The sequence below is a fragment of the Schistocerca americana genome, chromosome 4 (genome assembly GCF_021461395.2).
Source record: "Schistocerca americana isolate TAMUIC-IGC-003095 chromosome 4, iqSchAmer2.1, whole genome shotgun sequence".
Classification (NCBI taxonomy): Eukaryota; Metazoa; Arthropoda; class Insecta; order Orthoptera; family Acrididae; genus Schistocerca; species Schistocerca americana.
The window spans coordinates 639935195-639955056 of record NC_060122.1 but is presented as its reverse complement, the minus strand read 5'-3'; the positions used below and the strand labels follow the sequence as shown (position 1 = coordinate 639955056).

At 40.5% G+C, this 19862-nt stretch overlaps 1 protein-coding gene across 1 annotated transcript in view; it reads right to left on the bottom strand.

Moving 5' to 3' along the window:
* LOC124613159 (aldehyde dehydrogenase 1A1-like) overlaps nucleotides 1-19583 on the bottom strand; it is a 91774-nt gene extending 72191 nt beyond the window's left edge. The window contains exons 1-4 of the mRNA XM_047141786.1: nucleotides 19472-19583; nucleotides 5099-5203; nucleotides 4902-5003; nucleotides 225-390 (exon numbers count right to left, since the gene is read on the bottom strand). Of these exons, the coding sequence (XP_046997742.1) occupies nucleotides 225-390; nucleotides 4902-5003; nucleotides 5099-5203; nucleotides 19472-19504 (406 nt within the window). The 5' untranslated portion in view covers nucleotides 19505-19583. The remainder of the gene's footprint in view (nucleotides 1-224; nucleotides 391-4901; nucleotides 5004-5098; nucleotides 5204-19471) is intronic.
* Between the last annotated feature and the right edge of the window lie 279 nt (nucleotides 19584-19862).

Below are 19862 nucleotides of genomic sequence, written 5' to 3'. Positions count from 1 at the left end.
TTTCAGATTTTGTAAAAACAAAAATGGGTGTGACTGCTTAAGAAACAATGGGTAAAAATACAAAAACATACAATATACAAAATTTTACCTCAAAAATAATGTGTCTTCAACACTGATCATTGCAAATAGAAAAAAGTATTGAACATCAACTTTGCTACGAATCTTGTTCAGCATGAGCACAGAGCACACTACTTGCTCCCTCTTTTTGTACTAAATGTGCATACCTGTGGGGATGGTCTGACCATGAATTTTGTCAGCCCAACCAGCAGCATAACGCAGAGTATCAGCAGCATATACTACTTCCGAATAAGAGGCTGAAGAGACCTTCCCTCCTTCCATTACTCGTAGAACTGTCAAGTACTGAATATCCCTCATCATCAAGTCTGCTAACTAGAATCATGACAGGAAAGAATTAGAGTTACTTTGTTAAACATAAATCATGCTTCTACTGAAATTAAAAATTTCATTTGCATATTTCTGGACAATTCGCCATACATCCTATCATGAGTGAGAACCCTTGTGGGTATGAAACATGTTTACACATACTAATTCATCTACTTGTCCATACTGCCCTATGAATCACATCACGAAGGAGAAAAGGTATGTGCAGCGACTGAACAAATGGAACAAAGAGAAGCCACTGTAAGACCTAATTCTTCACACTATATTAGCAATAAACTACTAATACACTGATGTTCAGTTGGATAGCAGGAAATTTTACACATGAAATGAAGGTGTCCATGAAAGACTCTGCTAATCCCCAGTTCAGTAAGGATTAGCCTGATCACATTATTTGTTATGTTTTAGAATGCGTGAAATGCTGACAACAGACATTCCCACATGTTTCAGAAGAAAACATTGTCTTCTATACTAAAATGTAGACTTTCACGTCCGGAAATGTCATGTCCATTATAATTATCCGGGCTGTTATGCTGTGGTCGGTAGATGAATTCTGTGTCAATTCTCAACATTTCATCCCCGTCTGCGGAGGACATCTTCAAGGGGGTCTGTAGCTAGATGGAAGGTCCAGTACACCCACTGGCTCGTTACTGACTGCCGCTAAATTCCATATCTGTGCGCCCCCACGCCGAGGCATGATGTCACGTGTTTTGAAAACGTCAGTGCAATCGGACGCTGTCCACTGCCATCGATCGCCGTTGCCATCACCCAGTAGTGGATGGGTGGTACACATCTTCTTCAATGCAGGCATCGATATACCATTTAATTTCATGCCCTCCTCCTTTCGAGCGAAATTATTAGGGTGTTTGGCAATTTCAATTGCCAAACACCCTAATAATTTCAATCGAAAGGAGGAGGGCATGAAATTAAATGGTATATGGATGCCTGTGTTGAAGAAGATGTGTACCACCTGCCCACAACTGGGTGATGGAAACGGCGATCGATGGCAACCAACAGTGGCTGATTGCACTGACGTTTTCAAAACACGTGATTTCACGCCTCGGTGCAGGAGCGCACAGACATGGAACTTAGCTGCAGTCAGTAGCGAGCCAGTGGAAGACCCCCTTGAAGATGTCCTCCGCAGATGGGGATGAAACGTTGGGAATTGACACAGAATTCATCAACTGACCATGGCATAACAGCCCGGATAATTATAATGGACATTCTCTTCTTTGTAAATTGCTTTGTCTTACTGTAATTATGTTCTTGTCTTGAAATTTAACCAAATATATTACAAGCAGTAATGCAAACATACTCTTGTAGAATAACACTCTTTTCTGCCAACCCCGTTCCATTGCCATCCCAAGCAGAAGATCTGAATGACAGTATTTACACTGCCTGACAGAAAAAGTGAAGCACAGAGAGGACATGGTCAGATGTCAATGTAATTTTGTACATGTACACACTATCAGTAGGCATGTAAATGATTAGACTTGCAATTTTCTGCACCAAGTAGAATGGCCACCAGTGCAGGTAAGTGTTGTTCATTTTTAGTGTTGTCACCAGGCCTTGTAGGGTATATAAAGGACATGAACAACACCAGATGTTGAGTGATCACTGTGAAGGACATGGAGGTGCCTTATACTCATGTGAGACAATGTTTTTAGCACCTGACAGATTTTGAAAGGTGCTTCATTGTTGATCTCCATCTGGCTGATTGGTCAAATTGTGCAATATCCAGATTTGTGGGGTATTCATTTGTGACTGTGGTCATTGTTGAACAGTATGTAAGTATGAGGCAGGCACACTCATCATTAAGGTTCTGACTGATCATACCTGAATCACTACAAGGGAGGATTGCCATGTTGTCCATCAAGGACATTGTTGTAACCCCTTCAAATTTGCACCTGCTATCCAAGACCATGTAATGGGCTTCCTGCAACATTCTGTGTCATCCCGCATCTCTGTTCAGAGACAAGCAGAAACTGCACTAGGGAATTACCATGTGTATGCTGCCATTAACACCACAACACAAACAGAAGTGTTTGGAGTGGTGCTGTGACTGGTAAGCATGGACTACTGATATGATTGGTGCTGCACTGTATTCAACAATGAATCATGGTTTAGCACTACCTCAGATGACCATCATAGGCAATGAATGTGATGGGGACTGGGCAAGAGAGCCCATTCTTCCAATGTGTTGAATGTAGTGGCAACTGGGTGAGAGGTCCCCTTCTTCCAATGTTTTGGAAGTGTTTCTCCTGCCATTTTGATGTCGGGAGACATTGGTTATAATTTCAGGTTGTAGCTGGCAGTGATTGAGGGAAGTCTGAAGGTACAATGGTGCTTCATGTACATCCTGCATCCTCATGTGTTACCTCTCATGTGACAATGTTATGGTGCCATTTTTCAACAGGACAGTGCTCATCCCCACATGGTATGTGTCTGTGAACTGTCTATGTGAAGCTAAGGTACTCCCACAGCCAGCAACGTTCTCAAATCTGTCTCCAATAGAGCACATGTGAAACCATCTTGAACATCAATTGCATCCCAGTGCCAGTATTCAGGATATCAATGATCAGTTACACAGCCGTGGGCTAGTTTACATTGAGAGAGCATGCAATGGCTTTATGACACCCTTCCTCTGGAAATACGTGCACACAACCAGGCCAGAGGCAGAGTGAACTCATACTGACAAGTTCTCTGTGAAAAATAACATCACATACCCCTTCAACCTATGAAGTTTCATTTTGTTTTCTCTTCCCCTTCTGGGTGCTTCACTTTTCTTGAATCTGCAGACAGTTGTTATTATTTAGAATTTGTGTTAAATGAGTTTTGAGAATAGAATTAAATAGTTTGGTTAACAGATCATGATTTAGGACCTCTGTATTACAGATTTTCATCAATGTTTCAGTAACTTTGGTAGGTTATTTACATTATTCATGAATGTGAAAATGCTGACTTCTGAACATAGTGAATTCCTCATTCGTTTTGTCTTTACTTTGACATTAGTTTTACTTATATGGCACAGACAGCAAATGTAATTATGTTATCAAGGTAGCATTTACACTAACTCATACTTTCTCCAGGAACAGTATTTCAGAATTTCATACAAGAAGCCTATAAAGATTGGGAATAGACAAGTAGTCATAATTCGTTATCATTAATACTAACACAGACAAAAGAAGCAGTGTGTTTAAAGGAAGTGTAACAATAGGGTGACCAATTTCAGGATCATATAAAGCATTTTAAAAATTTATATTTCTTTTTTTACCTCCTGACACATTCTGCAGTCTTTTAAATTTGTGATCAATGATGTTATAGAACAATTACTAATGCAGTCTGCCAGACTCAACCTCAACAGTACAATAATATTACCATTCTTATGATTCTTTGTTTTTATTTGACAATAAGAAATTGAGAAAAGTAAGTCATAGCTTAATTCCAAAGTACAGATAATGGGAGACTCATGTCCAATTGCTGCATTTCCAATTAACCTGCTAGGATAAGATATCTGCTCAAGACTTGTAGGAAATCTGGCTGAGTTCAAGTTCTTGTCTGGTACAAATTTTCAACTGTCACAGCAGGCAAACATTATTGCAGTAACTGCATTGTTAATGTGATTTGCTGGCCATTGTGACCGAGCAGTTTTAGGTGCTTCAGTCCGGAACCGCGCTGCTGCTAAGGTTACAGGTTCGAATCCTGCCTCGGGCATGGATGTGTGTGATGTCCTTAGGTTAGTTAGGTTTAAGTAGTTCTATGTCTAGGGGACTGGTGACCTCAGTTGTTAAGTCCCATAGTGCTTGCAGCCATTTGAATCTTTTTAGTGACATGATTTAACAGATTTTGATGCTTCCCTCTAGGGTATTTGTACTGTACAAACATCACATGAAAATTAAGCTATGTGCATGCCTAGAAATTCAAGTGTTATTTATCAAAATATTAGCCAGTAAATGTAAGTAATAGCTGATTTAGATATTCAATGGAAGACCACAAAAAAGTTTCACCCTATATGTTTAAACAGCTTGTCTTAGACTTGGATGAATGAAAACACTTGTCCTGGTACAGGATGCTATCATGTTCTGTGTCCTAGCTGACAAGTTTCCATAAAAACAAAAAATATCTAATTTTATTTCAAGAAACGATTAAAATTGTCTTAGCACAAACAATTTTGTTCCATTGTTATTCTCTCCTCAAAATTCATGTTTCTAACAGTTATTGTCTGCAATACATTCTTTTTCACCATCAGCATAAGGCTCATACTAATGGACCAACATTCAATAGTGTTTGTTCAATACTGTACTGCTACAAGCTCAAAGGAAATAAGTATACACTATTGTGACCTTGTGGCAGATATCTCTTATTATAGAGTAAATAAGAGTAATACATCAGTAAACTGTATAGCACAATGGAAACTATCAAGTACTAAAACTAAGTGTACAGGAAAGGTGGTTGTGATAAGAAATTTTAGAGTTGCAACATTTCTGTATAGTCATGTTTACCTTATGCATCAGAACTGCTCGTTTAGAGGCATCCATTGTTCTCCATTCTGAACCCCTCTTGAATGCTTCTTTGGCTGCAGCAACTGCTTTATCTACATCTGCCTGCAAAAGTCAGATGCATTTCCATAAAGAGTTGTTCTACCTTCTAACTCAGAAAATGGGTGCCTATTTAACAAAGTAAATTCATACGTGTTTACCTTGTCTCCTTCATACACATCTGCAATTTTTTCTTCATTTGCAGGGTTATAAACTGGAAATGTCTTCCCAGAAACTGAATTAACAAATTCATTGTTAATGAACAGCTGAAAAAAAAACTGTTACCATTATTTGTATCTTATTAAATTCTCTAGGACATACAAACAGGAAAGTTGAAAATGTATTCTTTGAATGTCAGTAAGGTTATGATTATTTGCGCACATTTCTCCAACAGTAAACCAAGCCAACATTGCTTGATCATGTCCATTCTGGTGAAATGCCTTTTACATTAAATACAGCTTTAAAACATACTTTATATTTGTCTGTCTGTAACTGATTGGTGTTGACCAAAAATAAAATTCAGACACATGAAATACAGTGTAAACAGTCTGACATGGAATAAATCTCACACACTTCTCTGTCCTCATGTTGGGTAGGGAGCATTGTGTCCAGGCGCTATCCCCAATCTGAAAGAAAGTAATTATTTCATTGTAGGGATATGAAATAGCATAATCACATAGTCTTGGTCATGGGTAAAGCAGATGGCAGACTGTGTTTCATTGGTTGAATACTATGGACATGCAACCAGTGTAAAGTCCGCAGCTCGTGGTGTAGTGGCTAGCATGGCTGACTCTGGATCAAGGGGTCCCGGGTTCAGTTCCCAGCCGGGTTGGGGATTTTCTCTGCCTGTAGACTAGGTGTCCATGTTATCCTCATCATTTCATCTTCATCACAATTCATGACAGTGGCTAGATTGGACTGTGTACAGAAATTGGGACTTTGTATGGGCACTGATGACCATGCAATTGAGTGCCCCACAGACCAAACATCATCATCATCCACAACTAGTGCATAAAGAAGACCACAAAAAAACACTTGTGGGAACCATCCTGAAATACTGCTTAGGTGTGTGTGACCATACCAAATAGGACTAACAGTAGACATTGAATGCATACACAAAAGACAACAAGAATCGTCACGAGTCTATTGACTCAAAGATGCTGAAAGAATTGAACTGGCAGATGCCTGAAAACAGATGCAAACTACCTCAGGAAAGCCTAGTTAGGAGACTTCTAGAACTAACTGTAAGTGATAAACCTAGGAATGTATTACAACTCCATACATGTCACTCCCATAGATGTCACAAAGACAAGATTACAACAATAACAGAGTGCTCAGAGGCATTTAAGTGCTCATTCTTCCCACATTCCATATTTGAATGGAATGGGAAAGGCCATCATAACAAGTAGGCCTACAATGGGATATAACCCTCTGCCATGCACTAAATAGTGGTTTGCAGAGAATGAATGTAGATGTAGATTTCACTTTGATAGTAGCTGTGAGAACATGTACACTGTCAGTGAAAAGAAATTGCCTGTCTCAAATTAATAAATTAAATTCAGCATGTAAGATTTTTAATTTATGCTATGCATGCACAAGAAGGTCCTAACAATGACAAAGAGTTTTCTCTGCAAATGATTTTTGGCTCCATTATTTGTATGTGACTGCACTATTAACTAATTTGGGGATGGGGATTGGTCTCTGTTTCTGAGTAACCAGTGTTCAGTTTTTCAAGGTAGTGTGTCACAGCTTCATCTCCATGTAAGGCAGACATTTTTTTGTCATCAAAAGAAACACATTGATGTGGCTCAAGAAGAAAGTGACCTATAGTATCTCTGCCAATACAGTATAGCTGTATAAAAATATGTGCCACACAGGTTTTGGATTTATTCTTGACATAAAAACGTTACAGAAAGATCAGGTTATAATAAAGAGAAACATTCCACGTAGGAAAAATATATCTAAAAACAAAGATGATGTGACTTACCAAATGAAAGTGCTGGCGGGTCGACAGACACACAAACAAACACAAACATACACACAAAATTCAAGCTTTCGCAACAAACTGTTGCCTCATCAGGAAAGAGGGAAGGAGAGGGAAAGACGAAAGGATGTGGGTTTTAAGGGAGAGGGTAAGGAGTCATTCCAATCCCGGGAGCGGAAAGACTTACCTTAGGGGGGAAAAAAGGAAAAAAGGACGGGTATACACTCGCACACACACACATATCCATCCACACATATACAGACACAAGCAGACATATTTAAAGACAAAGAGTTTGGACAGAGATGTCAGTCGAGGCAGAAGTGCGGAGGCAAAGATGTTGTTGAATGACAGGTGAGGTATGAGTGGCAGCAACTTGAAATTAGCGGAGATTGAGGCCTGGTGGATAACGGAAAGAGAGGATATATTGAAGAGCAAGTTCCCATCTCCAGAGTTCGGATAGGTTGGTGTTAGTGGGAAGTATCCAGATAACCCCGACGGTGTAACACTGTGCCAAGATGTGCTGGCCGTGCACCAAGGCATGTTTAGCCACAGGGTGATCCTCATTACCAACAAACACTGTCTGCCTGTGTCCATTCATGCGAATGGACAGTTTGTTGCTGGTCATTCCCACATAGAATGCGTCACAGTGTAGGCAGGTCAGTTGGTAGATCACGTGGGTGCTTTCACACGTGGCTCTGCCTTTGATCGTGTACACCTTCTGGGTTACAGGACTGGAGTAGGTGTTGGTGGGAGGGTGCATGGGACAGGTTTTACACCAGGGGCGGTTACAAGGGTAGGAGCCAGAGGGTAGGGAAGGTGGTTTGGGGATTTCGTAGGGGTGAACTAAGAGGTTACGAAGGTTTGGTGGACGGCGGAAAGACACTCTTGGTGGAGTGGGGAGGATTTCATGAAGGATGGATCTCATTTCAGGGCAGGATTTGAGGAAGTCGTATCCCTGCTGGAGAGCCACATTCAGAATCTGATCCAGTCCTGGAAAGTATCCTGTCACAAGTGGGGCACTTTTGTGGTTCTTCTGTGGGAGGTTCTTGGTTTGAGAGGATGAGGAAGTGGCTCTGGTTATTTGCTTCTGTACCAGGTCGGGAGGGTAGTTGCGGGATGCGAAAGCTGTTGTCAGGTTGTTGGTGTAATGCTTCAGGGATTCCGGACTGGAGCAGATTCGTTTGCCACGAAGACCTAGGCTGTAGGGAAGGGACCGTTTGATGTGGAATGGGTGGCAGCTGTCGTAATGGAGGTACTGTTGCTTGTTGGTGGGTTTGATGTGGACGGACGTGTGAAGTTGGCCATTGGACAGGTGGAGGTCAACATCAAGGAAAGTGGCATGGGATTTGGAGTAGGACCAGGTGAATCTGATGGAACCAAAGGAGTTGAGGTTGGAGAGGAAATTCTGGAGTTCTTCTTCACTGTGAGTCCAGATCATGAAGATGTCATCAATAAATCTGTACCAAACTTTGGGTTGGCAGGCCTGGGTAACCAAGAAGGCTTCCTCTAAATGACCCATGAATAGGTTGGCGTATGAAGGGGCCATCCTGGTACCCATGGCTGTTCCCTTTAATTGTTGGTATGTCTGGCCTTCAAAAGTGAAGAAGTTGTGGCTCAGGATGAAGCTGGCTAAGGTAATGTGGAAAGAGGTTTTAGGTAGGGTGGCAGGTGATCGGCGTGAAAGGAAGTGCTCCATCGCAGTGAGGCCCTAGACGTGCGGGATATTGGTGTATAAGGAAGTGGCATCAATGGTTACAAGGATGGTTTCTGGGGGTAACGGATTGGGTAAGGATTCCAGGCGTTCGAGAAAGTGGTTGGTGTCTTTGATGGAGGACTCACAGTGAAGAAGAAGTCCAGAATTTCCTCTCCAACCTCAACTCCTTTGGTTCCATCAGATTCACCTGGTCCTACTCCAAATCCCATGCCACTTTCCTTGATGTTGACCTCCACCTGTCCAATGGCCAACTTCACACGTCCGTCCACATCAAACCCACCAACAAGCAACAGTACCTCCATTACGACAGCTGCCACCCATTCCACATCAAACGGTCCCTTCCCTACAGCCTAGGTCTTCGTGGCAAACGGATCTGCTCCAGTCCGGAATTCCTGAAGCATTACACCAACAACCTGACAACAGCTTTCGCATCCCGCAACTACCCTCCCGACCTGGTACAGAAGCAAATAACCAGAGCCACTTCCTCATCCTCTCAAACCAAGAACCTCCCACAGAAGAACCACAAAAGGCCCCACTTGTGACAGGATACTTTCCAGGACTGGATCAGATTCTGAATGTGGCTCTCCAGCAGGGATACGACTTCCTCAAATCCTGCCCTGAAATGAGATCCATCCTTCATGAAATCCTCCCCACTCCACCAAGAGTGTCTTTCCGCCGTCCTCCGAACCTTCGTAACCTCTTAGTTCATCCCTATGAAATCCCCAAACCACCTTCCCTACCCTCTGGCTCCTACCCTTGTAACCGCCCCCGGTGTAAAACCTGTCCCATGCACCCTCCCACCACCACCTGCTCCAGTCCTGTAACCCGGAAGGTGTACACGATCAAAGGCAGAGCCACGTGTGAAAGCACCCACGTGATCTACCAACTGACCTGCCTACACTGTGACGCATTCTATGTGGAATGACCAGCAACAAACTGTCCATTTGCATGAATGGACACAGGCAGACAGTGTTTGTTGGTAATGAGGATCACCTTGTGGCTAAACATGCCTTGGTGCACGGCCAGCACATCTTGGCACAGTGTTACACCGTCGGGGTTATCTGGATACTTCCCACTAACACCAACCTATCCGAACTCTGGAGATGGGAACTTGCTCTTCAATATATCCTCTCTTCCCGTTATCCACCAGGCCTCAATCTCCGCTAATTTCAAGTTGCTGCCACTCATACCTCACCTGTCATTCAACAACATCTTTGCCTCTGCACTTCTGCCTCGAATGACATCTCTGCCCAAACTCTTTGTCTTTAAATATGTCTGCTTGTGTCTGTATATGAGTGGATGAATATGTGTGTGTGTGTGAGTGTATACCCGTCCTTTTTCCTTTTTTCCCCCCTAAGGTAAGTCTTTCCGCTCCCGGGATTGGAATGACTCCTTACCCTCTCCCTTAAAACCCACATCCTTTTGTCTTTCCCTCTCCTTCCCTCTTTCCTGATGAGGCAACAGTTTGTTGCGGAAGCTTGAATTTTGTGTGTATGTTTGTGTTTGTTTGTGTGTCTGTCGACCTGCCAGCACTTTCATTTGGTAAGTCACATCATCTTTGTTTACAGAAAGATCATACGCACATAGGTCCAAAAATCCTTCATTGGTAAGGTATAAAAGGAATTCCCTGTGTGTGGTTGCATAATTTTCCTCAAATGTGCACTTTTACTCACTTTTCATTCTACAGTTGCTCATAGCATTTATTTTGTTTTTCTGATTGTCATTTGTTCTGTTTTAGAGTAAATTCCATCAGAATGATGCATTCAATGTCTGAAATGACATACATGCACAACATGTACTGCCTAACAGATGGGAATGAATAAATAGCACATCAACTTCATTCTGAATGTTACCCCGGCAGGCAATTACTTTGTGCAAGAATTTTTGTATGATTTGACCAATGTTTGCAAAAGGCAGGGTCATTTGAGAAGAGAGTTGCAGATGGTGGGAGGCCATGCAAGTGAATGAATGCCTGAGTTTGAAGAACAAGTACTTTACACTGTGGATGATGCTTCATCAACTAGTACAAGGAGCATTGTGAAAAGGGAAGGTTTTATTCACAAGACAGTCTGTAATATCCTACGTAAAAATCTTCAGGAACCATATTATCTTCAGTCAGTGTAAGAATTAAATGAGGTTCACTTTCAGCCTAGATTAGCTTTGTATTAACACATGTTATGTGCTGTGTTTCTGAAGTTCTTAGAATGTAGCTTATATAGTTAGGTTAGATTTCACATGGTGGGATCTTCTGTTATGATAATAATCCCATCTGGGCTTGTGAAAACCCTCAAGAAGTGTGACACGACAGACATCAACAGAAATTCAGCCTCAACAAGTGGGGTGGAATCATTCATGATCATCTCATTGGCCCTCACTTCTTTCCACAATGTCTTACTGGACAAATGAATTTGCAGTTTCTCAGACAAGAGTAACTGTATTTACTTGATGATGTATCTCTATACTTTATGCAGTGAAAGTGATTTATGCATGGTGGTGGTCTACCTCACATTACACAGGTAGTTTACCAGTATCCTGATAATCAGTTTCTAAACTAGCATATTAGTTGTGGGGCATCCACTGCATAGCCTGCCCGATTTGAACTCCATGGACTTTTTTTCCTTTGGTGCATTAAACTCCTATGCGCAGTGTTGATGATCTGAGGGATCATATCCCAAATGAATTTCATCAAATATGGAACACACCAGGTGTTTTCTGCAATGTACGACAAAAATATGGACCACAGGCTCTGGGGATGTGTGGAAGCAGGAGGTAGAGTGTTTCTTATTAAATAAACATACAATGATTCTTACAATTTTTGTAGTTCTTATAATTAGTCTTGTGTTGTGGTCTTCAGTCCAGAGACTGGCTTGATGCAGCTCCCCATGCTACTCTATCCTGTGCAAGTTTCTTCATCTTCAAGTAACTACTGCACCCTACATCCTTCTGAATCTGCTTAGTGTATTCATCTCTTGGTCTCCCTCTTCGATTTTTACCCTCCACGCTTCCCTCCAACTCTAAATTGGTGATCCTTTGATGCCTCAGAACGTGTCCTACCAACTGATCCCTTCTTTTAGTCAAGTTGTGCCACAAATTCCTCTTCTCCCCAATTCTATTCAGTACCTCCTCATTAGTTACATGATCTTGTGTACATTTTAGTCTCAAAGATGTATTCATGTGGGACAGTCAGTATTTCTAGCTTTCTGAATGAATCAATACAATGGACCCTATTGTTACGGCTCATTATTATTTGTATAGCACTTTTCTGTACCTTGAAGACAGTTGTACATTCCCAGCACTTGTTCCCTCAAACGAGATTCCATAATAGAGGATTGAATGTATACACAAAATAGGTCACTTAGGAGCAGTGGTGGGTACTTATGGAGGAGGGTGCCTCCCCCCCACCCCTCCCCCACCCCCCCCACCCCCACCCCTTGTGGGGCCACCCTCATTGCCACCTGCACCACTTCTGCCAGTCACCCCACACACTATTCATTCGTTTATTTCATCAGTCGACTCAACTGAATCGAGTTATCGAGTAGTTGTACTGTCCTACAGAGCTCGCATGTCCACGTCATCATATTTTATACATTTCTGTCTGGCACATAGATAGCTAACACATACCTAGAAGAAAAGTTGCGGCCATTCCATAATTCATCATTTATGGAAGGGAACCACAATCGCAACTTTTTATATCATAAGATGGCATTGTCTTGTATATACGTATAATCAGTTCAAATAAAACTTTCTTAAGCTATGTATGTGACTTGATTATTTTTTTTATTATGGTAAAAGTGAAGATAGCTCAAGATATCTTAGCAGCCCATCCATGTGGTTTTCCTGTATCCTCCACTGCTTAGAAGCATGAAATATTGCACACATACGAGATGCCTGATTGTGTTGAGCAGTTACAAAGATGAGCTTAAGGCTCAATTTTATTCTGGAAGGGGAATTGCGAGACAATGCTTGTTATACCATAAATTCCTGCAACATAAGATTTCGTCCCCTCCTAATATAAATGACAAACATCAATAAATTACAAGTTTTTATTTTGAAATTTACTGGCAGATTAAAGCTGGGTAGCAGACCAAGACTTGAACTAGAGCCTTGTCTTCTGCAGGCAATGCCCATATGAACTGAGTTATTCAGGCACAACCTACAACATATCCTCTCGGCTCTACTTCTGATGATACATCTCTCTTACATTCAAAACATTGCAGAAGGTTCCAGTTCAAGTACTGGACCAGCACACAATTTTAATCTCCAGGAAGTTTTGAAACAGAGCACACCCTGCTGCAGAGTAAAAGACTCATTAAGGTGTTGATTTTGCTTACCATTGGTTGCTAATTTGCAGTGAATTTAGTTTATATTACATTTTCAGCTATACAAGGAAGTTGCTGTTGGATACATTTTGTAGTTTCTGCTGGGTTTGTACCCTTTTTCGTTTTTGTTAGCTTCCCTTTTTATGATATACTACATTATCTGTAGTGTTTTTATGTAGCCCTACATATCATTATTCATTTTTTAAATAGTTTTTGTATTTTTAAAATAATAATGCAATCCTCAGATTTACAGCAAAATATTTGGGGGGGGGGGGGCAGGGGGACTGCAACTCATGGCAGTACCTCTTTTTTAGGCTCAGGTCAGTGTCCAATCATCCAACACTGATTCAAATTAAGCTTAATGAGAAGCTCAGATAGGTAGGTACTAGAGATGCTAAAATGTCACAAAGTTCTCATAACAGTAGAGTTAAACATAATGTTAGTACGTAACAAGATTCTCATAAAATCACAGTGAAAAGTAGTGTTAGTATATTGCATCAGAATATCAGGGGATTAAAAAACAGAGTAGATGAGCTTCTTGTTTGTTTAGAAGATTTAGAAATTGAGGGTAGAGTAGACGTACTATGCCTGTCCTAACATCATATAGTCACAGGTACGTATATGGTAAATGTAAGTTGATATAAGCTTTCAGCACATCTAAGTAGTGATGCTATGGAGAGAGGAGGAGTTTCCATATAATTTACAATCTGTCATAGTGTGAAAAATTTGGAAACTAAAAATTTTTGTGTAGAGCAACATATAGAAGAACGTGCATCTGAACTTAAAATAAATAAAGGTACTTTTATAAATGTAGGCATGTATAGGTCCCTACTGGAAAATTTTCATCTATTTCCAAAAAACTTGGATTTTTTGTTGTGCTATCTGTCAGGCAGAGGGAAGCAAATTATTGTTTGTGGGATTTCAATGTAGAGTTTCTGAAAGAGTTCAATAGAAAGCTTGACCTTGAAGTATTACTTGATTCTTTCAATTTGCTATCAGTTATTGATTTTCCTGCTGGGGTGGTAAACGAAAGCAGCACACTGACAGATAAAAGTTTTTATAAATCAAGAGAAATTTAATCAAATAAAAACTTTTCGTGTTAAGAATGGTCTTTCTAATCATGATGCACAGCTGGTTACAGTATACGACATAGCTCTATACAGTAATGCAAAACAGTCCTCCAAAATAGTGCATTAAATTAATGAATTAACAATTGCAAGTTTTTGGGAAAGGTAAACAGTTAGACTGGGATGAAGTGTACACGGAAGCTGACACCAATTTAAAATTTAACCTATTTCATGATACCTTTGTGAGTATATTTGAAAACAGTTACCCTAAGAAAACATTGAAATATAATTGTAAGAAACCATCTATCCATGGCTTACTAAAGGGATAAAAATATCTTCTAAGCAGAAAAGGGAAATGTATCTTATAGCTAGGAGGAGTTATGATCCAGAAACAGTGAAACATTATAAAAACTATTGCCCTCTATTAAGAAAAGTTTTTAAAAAGTCCAGAAGTATGTGCATTATGTCTGAGATTAGCACATCTGATAATAAAATTAAAACAATTTCCAATATTGTTAAAAGGGAAAGAGGGCAACTGAGAGCAGAAAGAGGGCAACTGAGAGCACAGGAAGACTGTATTTCCATCAAATTCAATGAAAAGTTTGTTAACAGGAAGTCAGAAGTAGAAAACATGTTTAATAATAATTTTTAAGTGTTGTGGAGAAAATATGATCCAGCTTTTCATTAGAAAATGCAAGGCAGTATATGGAAGAGGCAATACCTATGCAGTTTGATAAAATTGAAATTCAACCCATCTCTCCTGATGAGATTAGGAAAATAATAAATTCACTCAAAAGTAAAAGCTCACACAGAATTGATGGTATTTCCAATGGAGTACTAAAAGCTTATTCCCGACAGGTAAGTGGGATTCTTAGCCGCAGATCACTGAAACAAGGCACTTTTTTCCAGGCAGACTGACGTACGCTATTGTTAAACCATTGCATACAAAGGAGATGGGTCTGAAGTTACCAACTACCGCCCAATCTCACTTCTGACAGCATTATCCAAAACTCTTCAAAAAGTAATGTATTCATGAGTAGCATCACATATTTGTAAAAATGAAGTAATAAGAAAATGTCAGTTTGGTTTTCAGAAAGGCTTTTCAACATAAAATGCTGTATATGCTTTCCCTGCCCAAATATTAAATGCACTGAATAGCTGAACATCACCCATTGGGATATTTTGTGACCTATCAAAGGCTTTTGACTGTGTGAATCATGAAATTCTTCTAGATAAGCTTAAGTATTGTGGTATGTGTGGGACAGTGCATTAAATTCATATTTAACTGGAAGAATGCGGAAGGTTAAATTAACAGTACAGTAGCCTGCAAAAATCAGCAGAGTCCTCTAACTGGCGAGATATCAAGCATGGTGTCCCATAGGGTTCAGTCTTGGGCCCCTTATTGTTCTTAACATATCAATGCACATACGGTAAAAATTTTATCTCTCTGTCTCCGGTAGTTTGTGAGAAAATGTTCCCTATAGTAGGCATATTTTAACATTGCAAGGATAGGCGAGTCTGTATCCCCTTAAATGCACTGAATAGCTGAACATCGGCCATTGGGATATTTTGTGATCTATCAAAGGCTTTTGATTGTGTGAATCATGAAATTCTTCTAAATAAGCTTAAGTAGTGTGGTATGTGTGGGACAGTGTACAAATGGTTTAATTCATATTTAACTGGAAGAATGCAGAAGGTTGAAATTAACAGTGCAGAAGCCTGCAAAAATCAGCAGAGTCCTCTAACTTGGGAGGTATCAAGCATGGTGTTCCACAGGGTTCACTCTTGGGTCCCTTATTGTTCTTAACGTATATTAATGATTTGCCCCTCTATATTTATGAAGATGCAAAGCTAGTTCATTTTACTGACGATACAGGTATTGTAATCACACCCAACAAACAAGAATAAGCTGAAGAAATCGCAAATGATGTCTCTCAGAAAATTATTAAGAGGTTCTCTGCAAATGGACTCTCACTAAATTTTGAGAAAACACAACGTACACAATTCTGTGCAGTAAACGGCATAACACCACTGATAAATATAGTCTATGAACAGAAGTCTGTTGCTAAGGCTGAATATTCAAAATTTCAGGATGGGTATACTGATGAGAAATTGAATTGGAAGAGACACATTGATGATCTGCTGAAATGGTTAGGTTCAGCTGCTTATGCTATTAGGGCAGGGCTTCACAACATACGTGCTCGCGGAGCAAGCTGTGAGCAGCAAGGCGCGAGCACGGAGCAGCAGAGCAAGCACGCTACCCCCACTACCGGACCAGAGCGGAGAGTGGGGAGAGTCACGTGGGGTACACAACAGCTGCCGCCAGTCAATGTAAATCCGTGGCCACCTGCAGGGATATCACTCACGAATTATTACTGTGACAAATGAAACAAATAAAGGAGAATGTACACCTGCCACATAATTTTATTAGCTTAGTGTATGCCTCTACCATCTGTAGACACTGAAACTAAAGAATTCCACGACAATCCTATATTTTCAACACTTTCTTCAACACTACATAAAATATCACCTCCGGTTGTAGTGTTCTTCATGGCTACTACATCGAGCAGCTCCTCCCTCAACTGAAGATCTCTATTAACACCTCTAATATATATGGCAAGCTGCGCTGTTCCAGTGATATCAGCACTTTCGTCCAGAGCTAGAGAATACGCCATTAAATCTTTACAGATATTTGCAAGCTGGCTCTGGACGTCGTCTGCCATGTCCTGTATGCGACGCATAATGGTCATGTTAGATAATGGCACAATCCGAAACTGTTCAACTTGAGATGGACACAAATGTTCCGCTGCAACTACCAAACATTCTTTTATTAAATCGCCATCAGTGAAGGGGCGCAGGGATTTTGCTAAAAGCAAAGCAATTTTGTAACCCACTCAGAGCTGCCTCAGTTGATTTTTCTTCGTCGTCCAGATCTTCTTCGGATAGCTTTCTTTTAAGTTTAATAACTTCCTGTGCACGATCTGCTCAATCACATTTTCCACGTCCGTAGTCTTTCGCGTGGTGCGACATATAATGTCGCTGCAAATTAAATTTCGTAAAAGAATTCAGCGTTTTGTGACATACTATACATTTTGCAACACCATCTTTTTCAGTAAACAGATACAATTCCTCCCAATGGGGGTTGAACTGCGAAAGCATGGTTGGGGTTACACAACGGCGACTTCACATGATTCTTAAGCAGCGAAGTGACTGTTAAGAGCTGTTCGTAGTACTTTAAACGTTACACAGTCGGCGCGAATTCAATAGGCACGCTGCGGCCCTATTCAAACGTGGGCGCGCATTTCCCCTCCCTCTCTTCTCTGCGACCTTACAGCTGCTCGCGAGCACGTGCCTGAGCAGACGCGAGTACTCGCGCTCAAAACAGGCCAGTTGTTAAGCCCTGTATTAGGGTTATTGGAAATTTTGGTGAGAAACGTGTCAGTAAATTAGGCTCCTATGTCTGTTTCCATTCATTGCTTTCATATGGCATCATATTTTGGTGTAATTCATCATTAAGAGAAAAAGTATTCATTGCACAAAAGTGTGTAATCAGAATAATAACTGGAGCCCACCAAAGATCACCTTGTAGACATTTATTTAAGGAACTCGGGATATTCACAGTACCTTCGCAATACATATATTCATCTATGAAATTTGTTGTTAATAATCCATCGCAATTTAAAAAAAAAAAAAAAAAAAAAAAAAAAAACAAACAGCGAAATGCATAACTACAGCACTAGAAGAAAGGATGTTCTTCACTATTGTGGGCCAAATCTGTGGCACAGAAAGGGGTGAATTATGCTGCCACAAAAAATCTTTGGTTATTTGTCAAATAGCAGTAAAAGTTGACAGGTAGCCAACCAACATTTAAAAACAAATTAAAAGAATTTCTGAATGACTACACCTACTCAACAGACAAATTTTTAGATATGAAGCAGTAACTGTAAAAAAATTAATTAACAATTCTGTTTAAAGAAACCTTTTGTTAAAGTGACACATTCCACATCGTTACGAAATGTCGTATTCATGATCTATGGAAAATGTAAAAAAAAATTGCAAGAAATTTCCATTACTTTTGATATTCAGCCATAGCTTCTTGTATTCCGACTTAGTTTTTCAATTTTCGAGGGACGACAGTAACAAAATGATGACCATTGTTTTGTGGATACTAATGCCGAAATTTATATCAGTACCATACTTTTATAAACAGCAGATAAGTCTTCTCTGTTCATATCATGATGAATTAAAGATATCTGCTTGTTTGCTTCAATTGTAGAGTATATGCAGGAAACTAAGGAAAGAGTTAGACAAAACATCCACTTGTTGCGTCCTTAACGAGTAACAACTTGTTTTATTTGTGATGGAAATGCTCATGAGACAGTACATGATAGTGTTCAGTACAACATTAGTGTTATAACGCTAGGTTTTGTCATGCCGGTACCGACTTCCCCGGCGTCATACTGTGAAGCCTTGTGTAACTTGTCATGAACACCACTCTCGAAGGTGTGATATCTTTATAAGGTCGAATTAAATACCTAGATAGAAAGAAACTCGAAGTGAGCTGTGACCGGTCTGTTCTGTCAGTGAGAGGAATAGCGTCTGAACTTCGAAGAGCCGACATCCTTTTCACGAGAGTCTGAATAACCAATAGCGGTACCGAGTCAGGCAGCAAACCGATTTTGCCGTATCCATCGTGTATCTCGTACAAGGGCCACAAGAGGAAACAAGGGGCGAGTAAGGCATTTAAGGGAACACGCGCTCGCTCTTTCCTCACTTCATTCTCTTGTGAAGTAGAAAAAACGAGAAACACATTAACAGCAGTACAGGTACCTTCTTGTTTAGGGCACTGATTCGGTATTTACTTGGATACTGAAAATCTTGTCTCTTACGATTTCGTACGGTAGCCAGATTAAAGTGGCAAAATACCGAAGAATTGCCTAGCGAAAGGATTTGCTGAGATGACAGTGAACAAAATGTAACATTTATTAAACATAAAAATTATATATGTTGTCGCTAGTTACAGGTTCCAAGAAGTTTTTTTTACCGGTACCTGCAATTTTTTGGTAAAAGTTGTTGCTTGTTCTAAATTTCAAATTACAACGAACGCATGATTCTGCTTATAGCATAACGACACTCAGGTATTGACTTGATTTTGCAAATTAGTAAATAAATTAGTGACATGAATGGAAATCTAAACATAACGAATCACATATACCTCGGTACAGAACACCAAACAGAGGACTGAAATACTGAACAGTTCTGTAAAAACCAGACTCATGGGAACCCAGCGCATTACTGAGCGGCCACATTTCTTTCCGTACAGGTACTTATAAAAATAAATGTACGTATCTCCTGACGTACAGTAGCGAGCTCCCACAACACACTTTTGGTCTATACCCTTGTTTCGCCTTCACACTGTACTAGAATGTCAGATGACTGCCGGCACTCACCTGCGTGTACTTGATGTCAACTTTTCTGGCCATGCTGCAGTATTGCTTTTACGGTTTCGCTCCCGGCCGCTTCCACGTGAGAACTGCGACCAAGTGTATGCTGGTAAGCATTCCTCGCTGCGTCCCCACCTTCATAATGACCCCGCCTAGTGTTTCTCCCCTCCCTAGCGTCGCACTCACTTCCCCTCCTGCTCGCCACATCTGGAGTTCCTTGCCAAACGTCTTACCTAACTGCAAATACTCAGCGTTATGCAGTAACGTTTTCTGCAAGGTTACGTAGCGTTCTGCAGGGTTCTGCAAGATTGTGATCACGACACCTGTCTTCTCGCCATTACTCGACAAAAGTCATTTTTTAGCTACCGCAGGCCTTGAAGTCGGCTCTGCAGGCAGA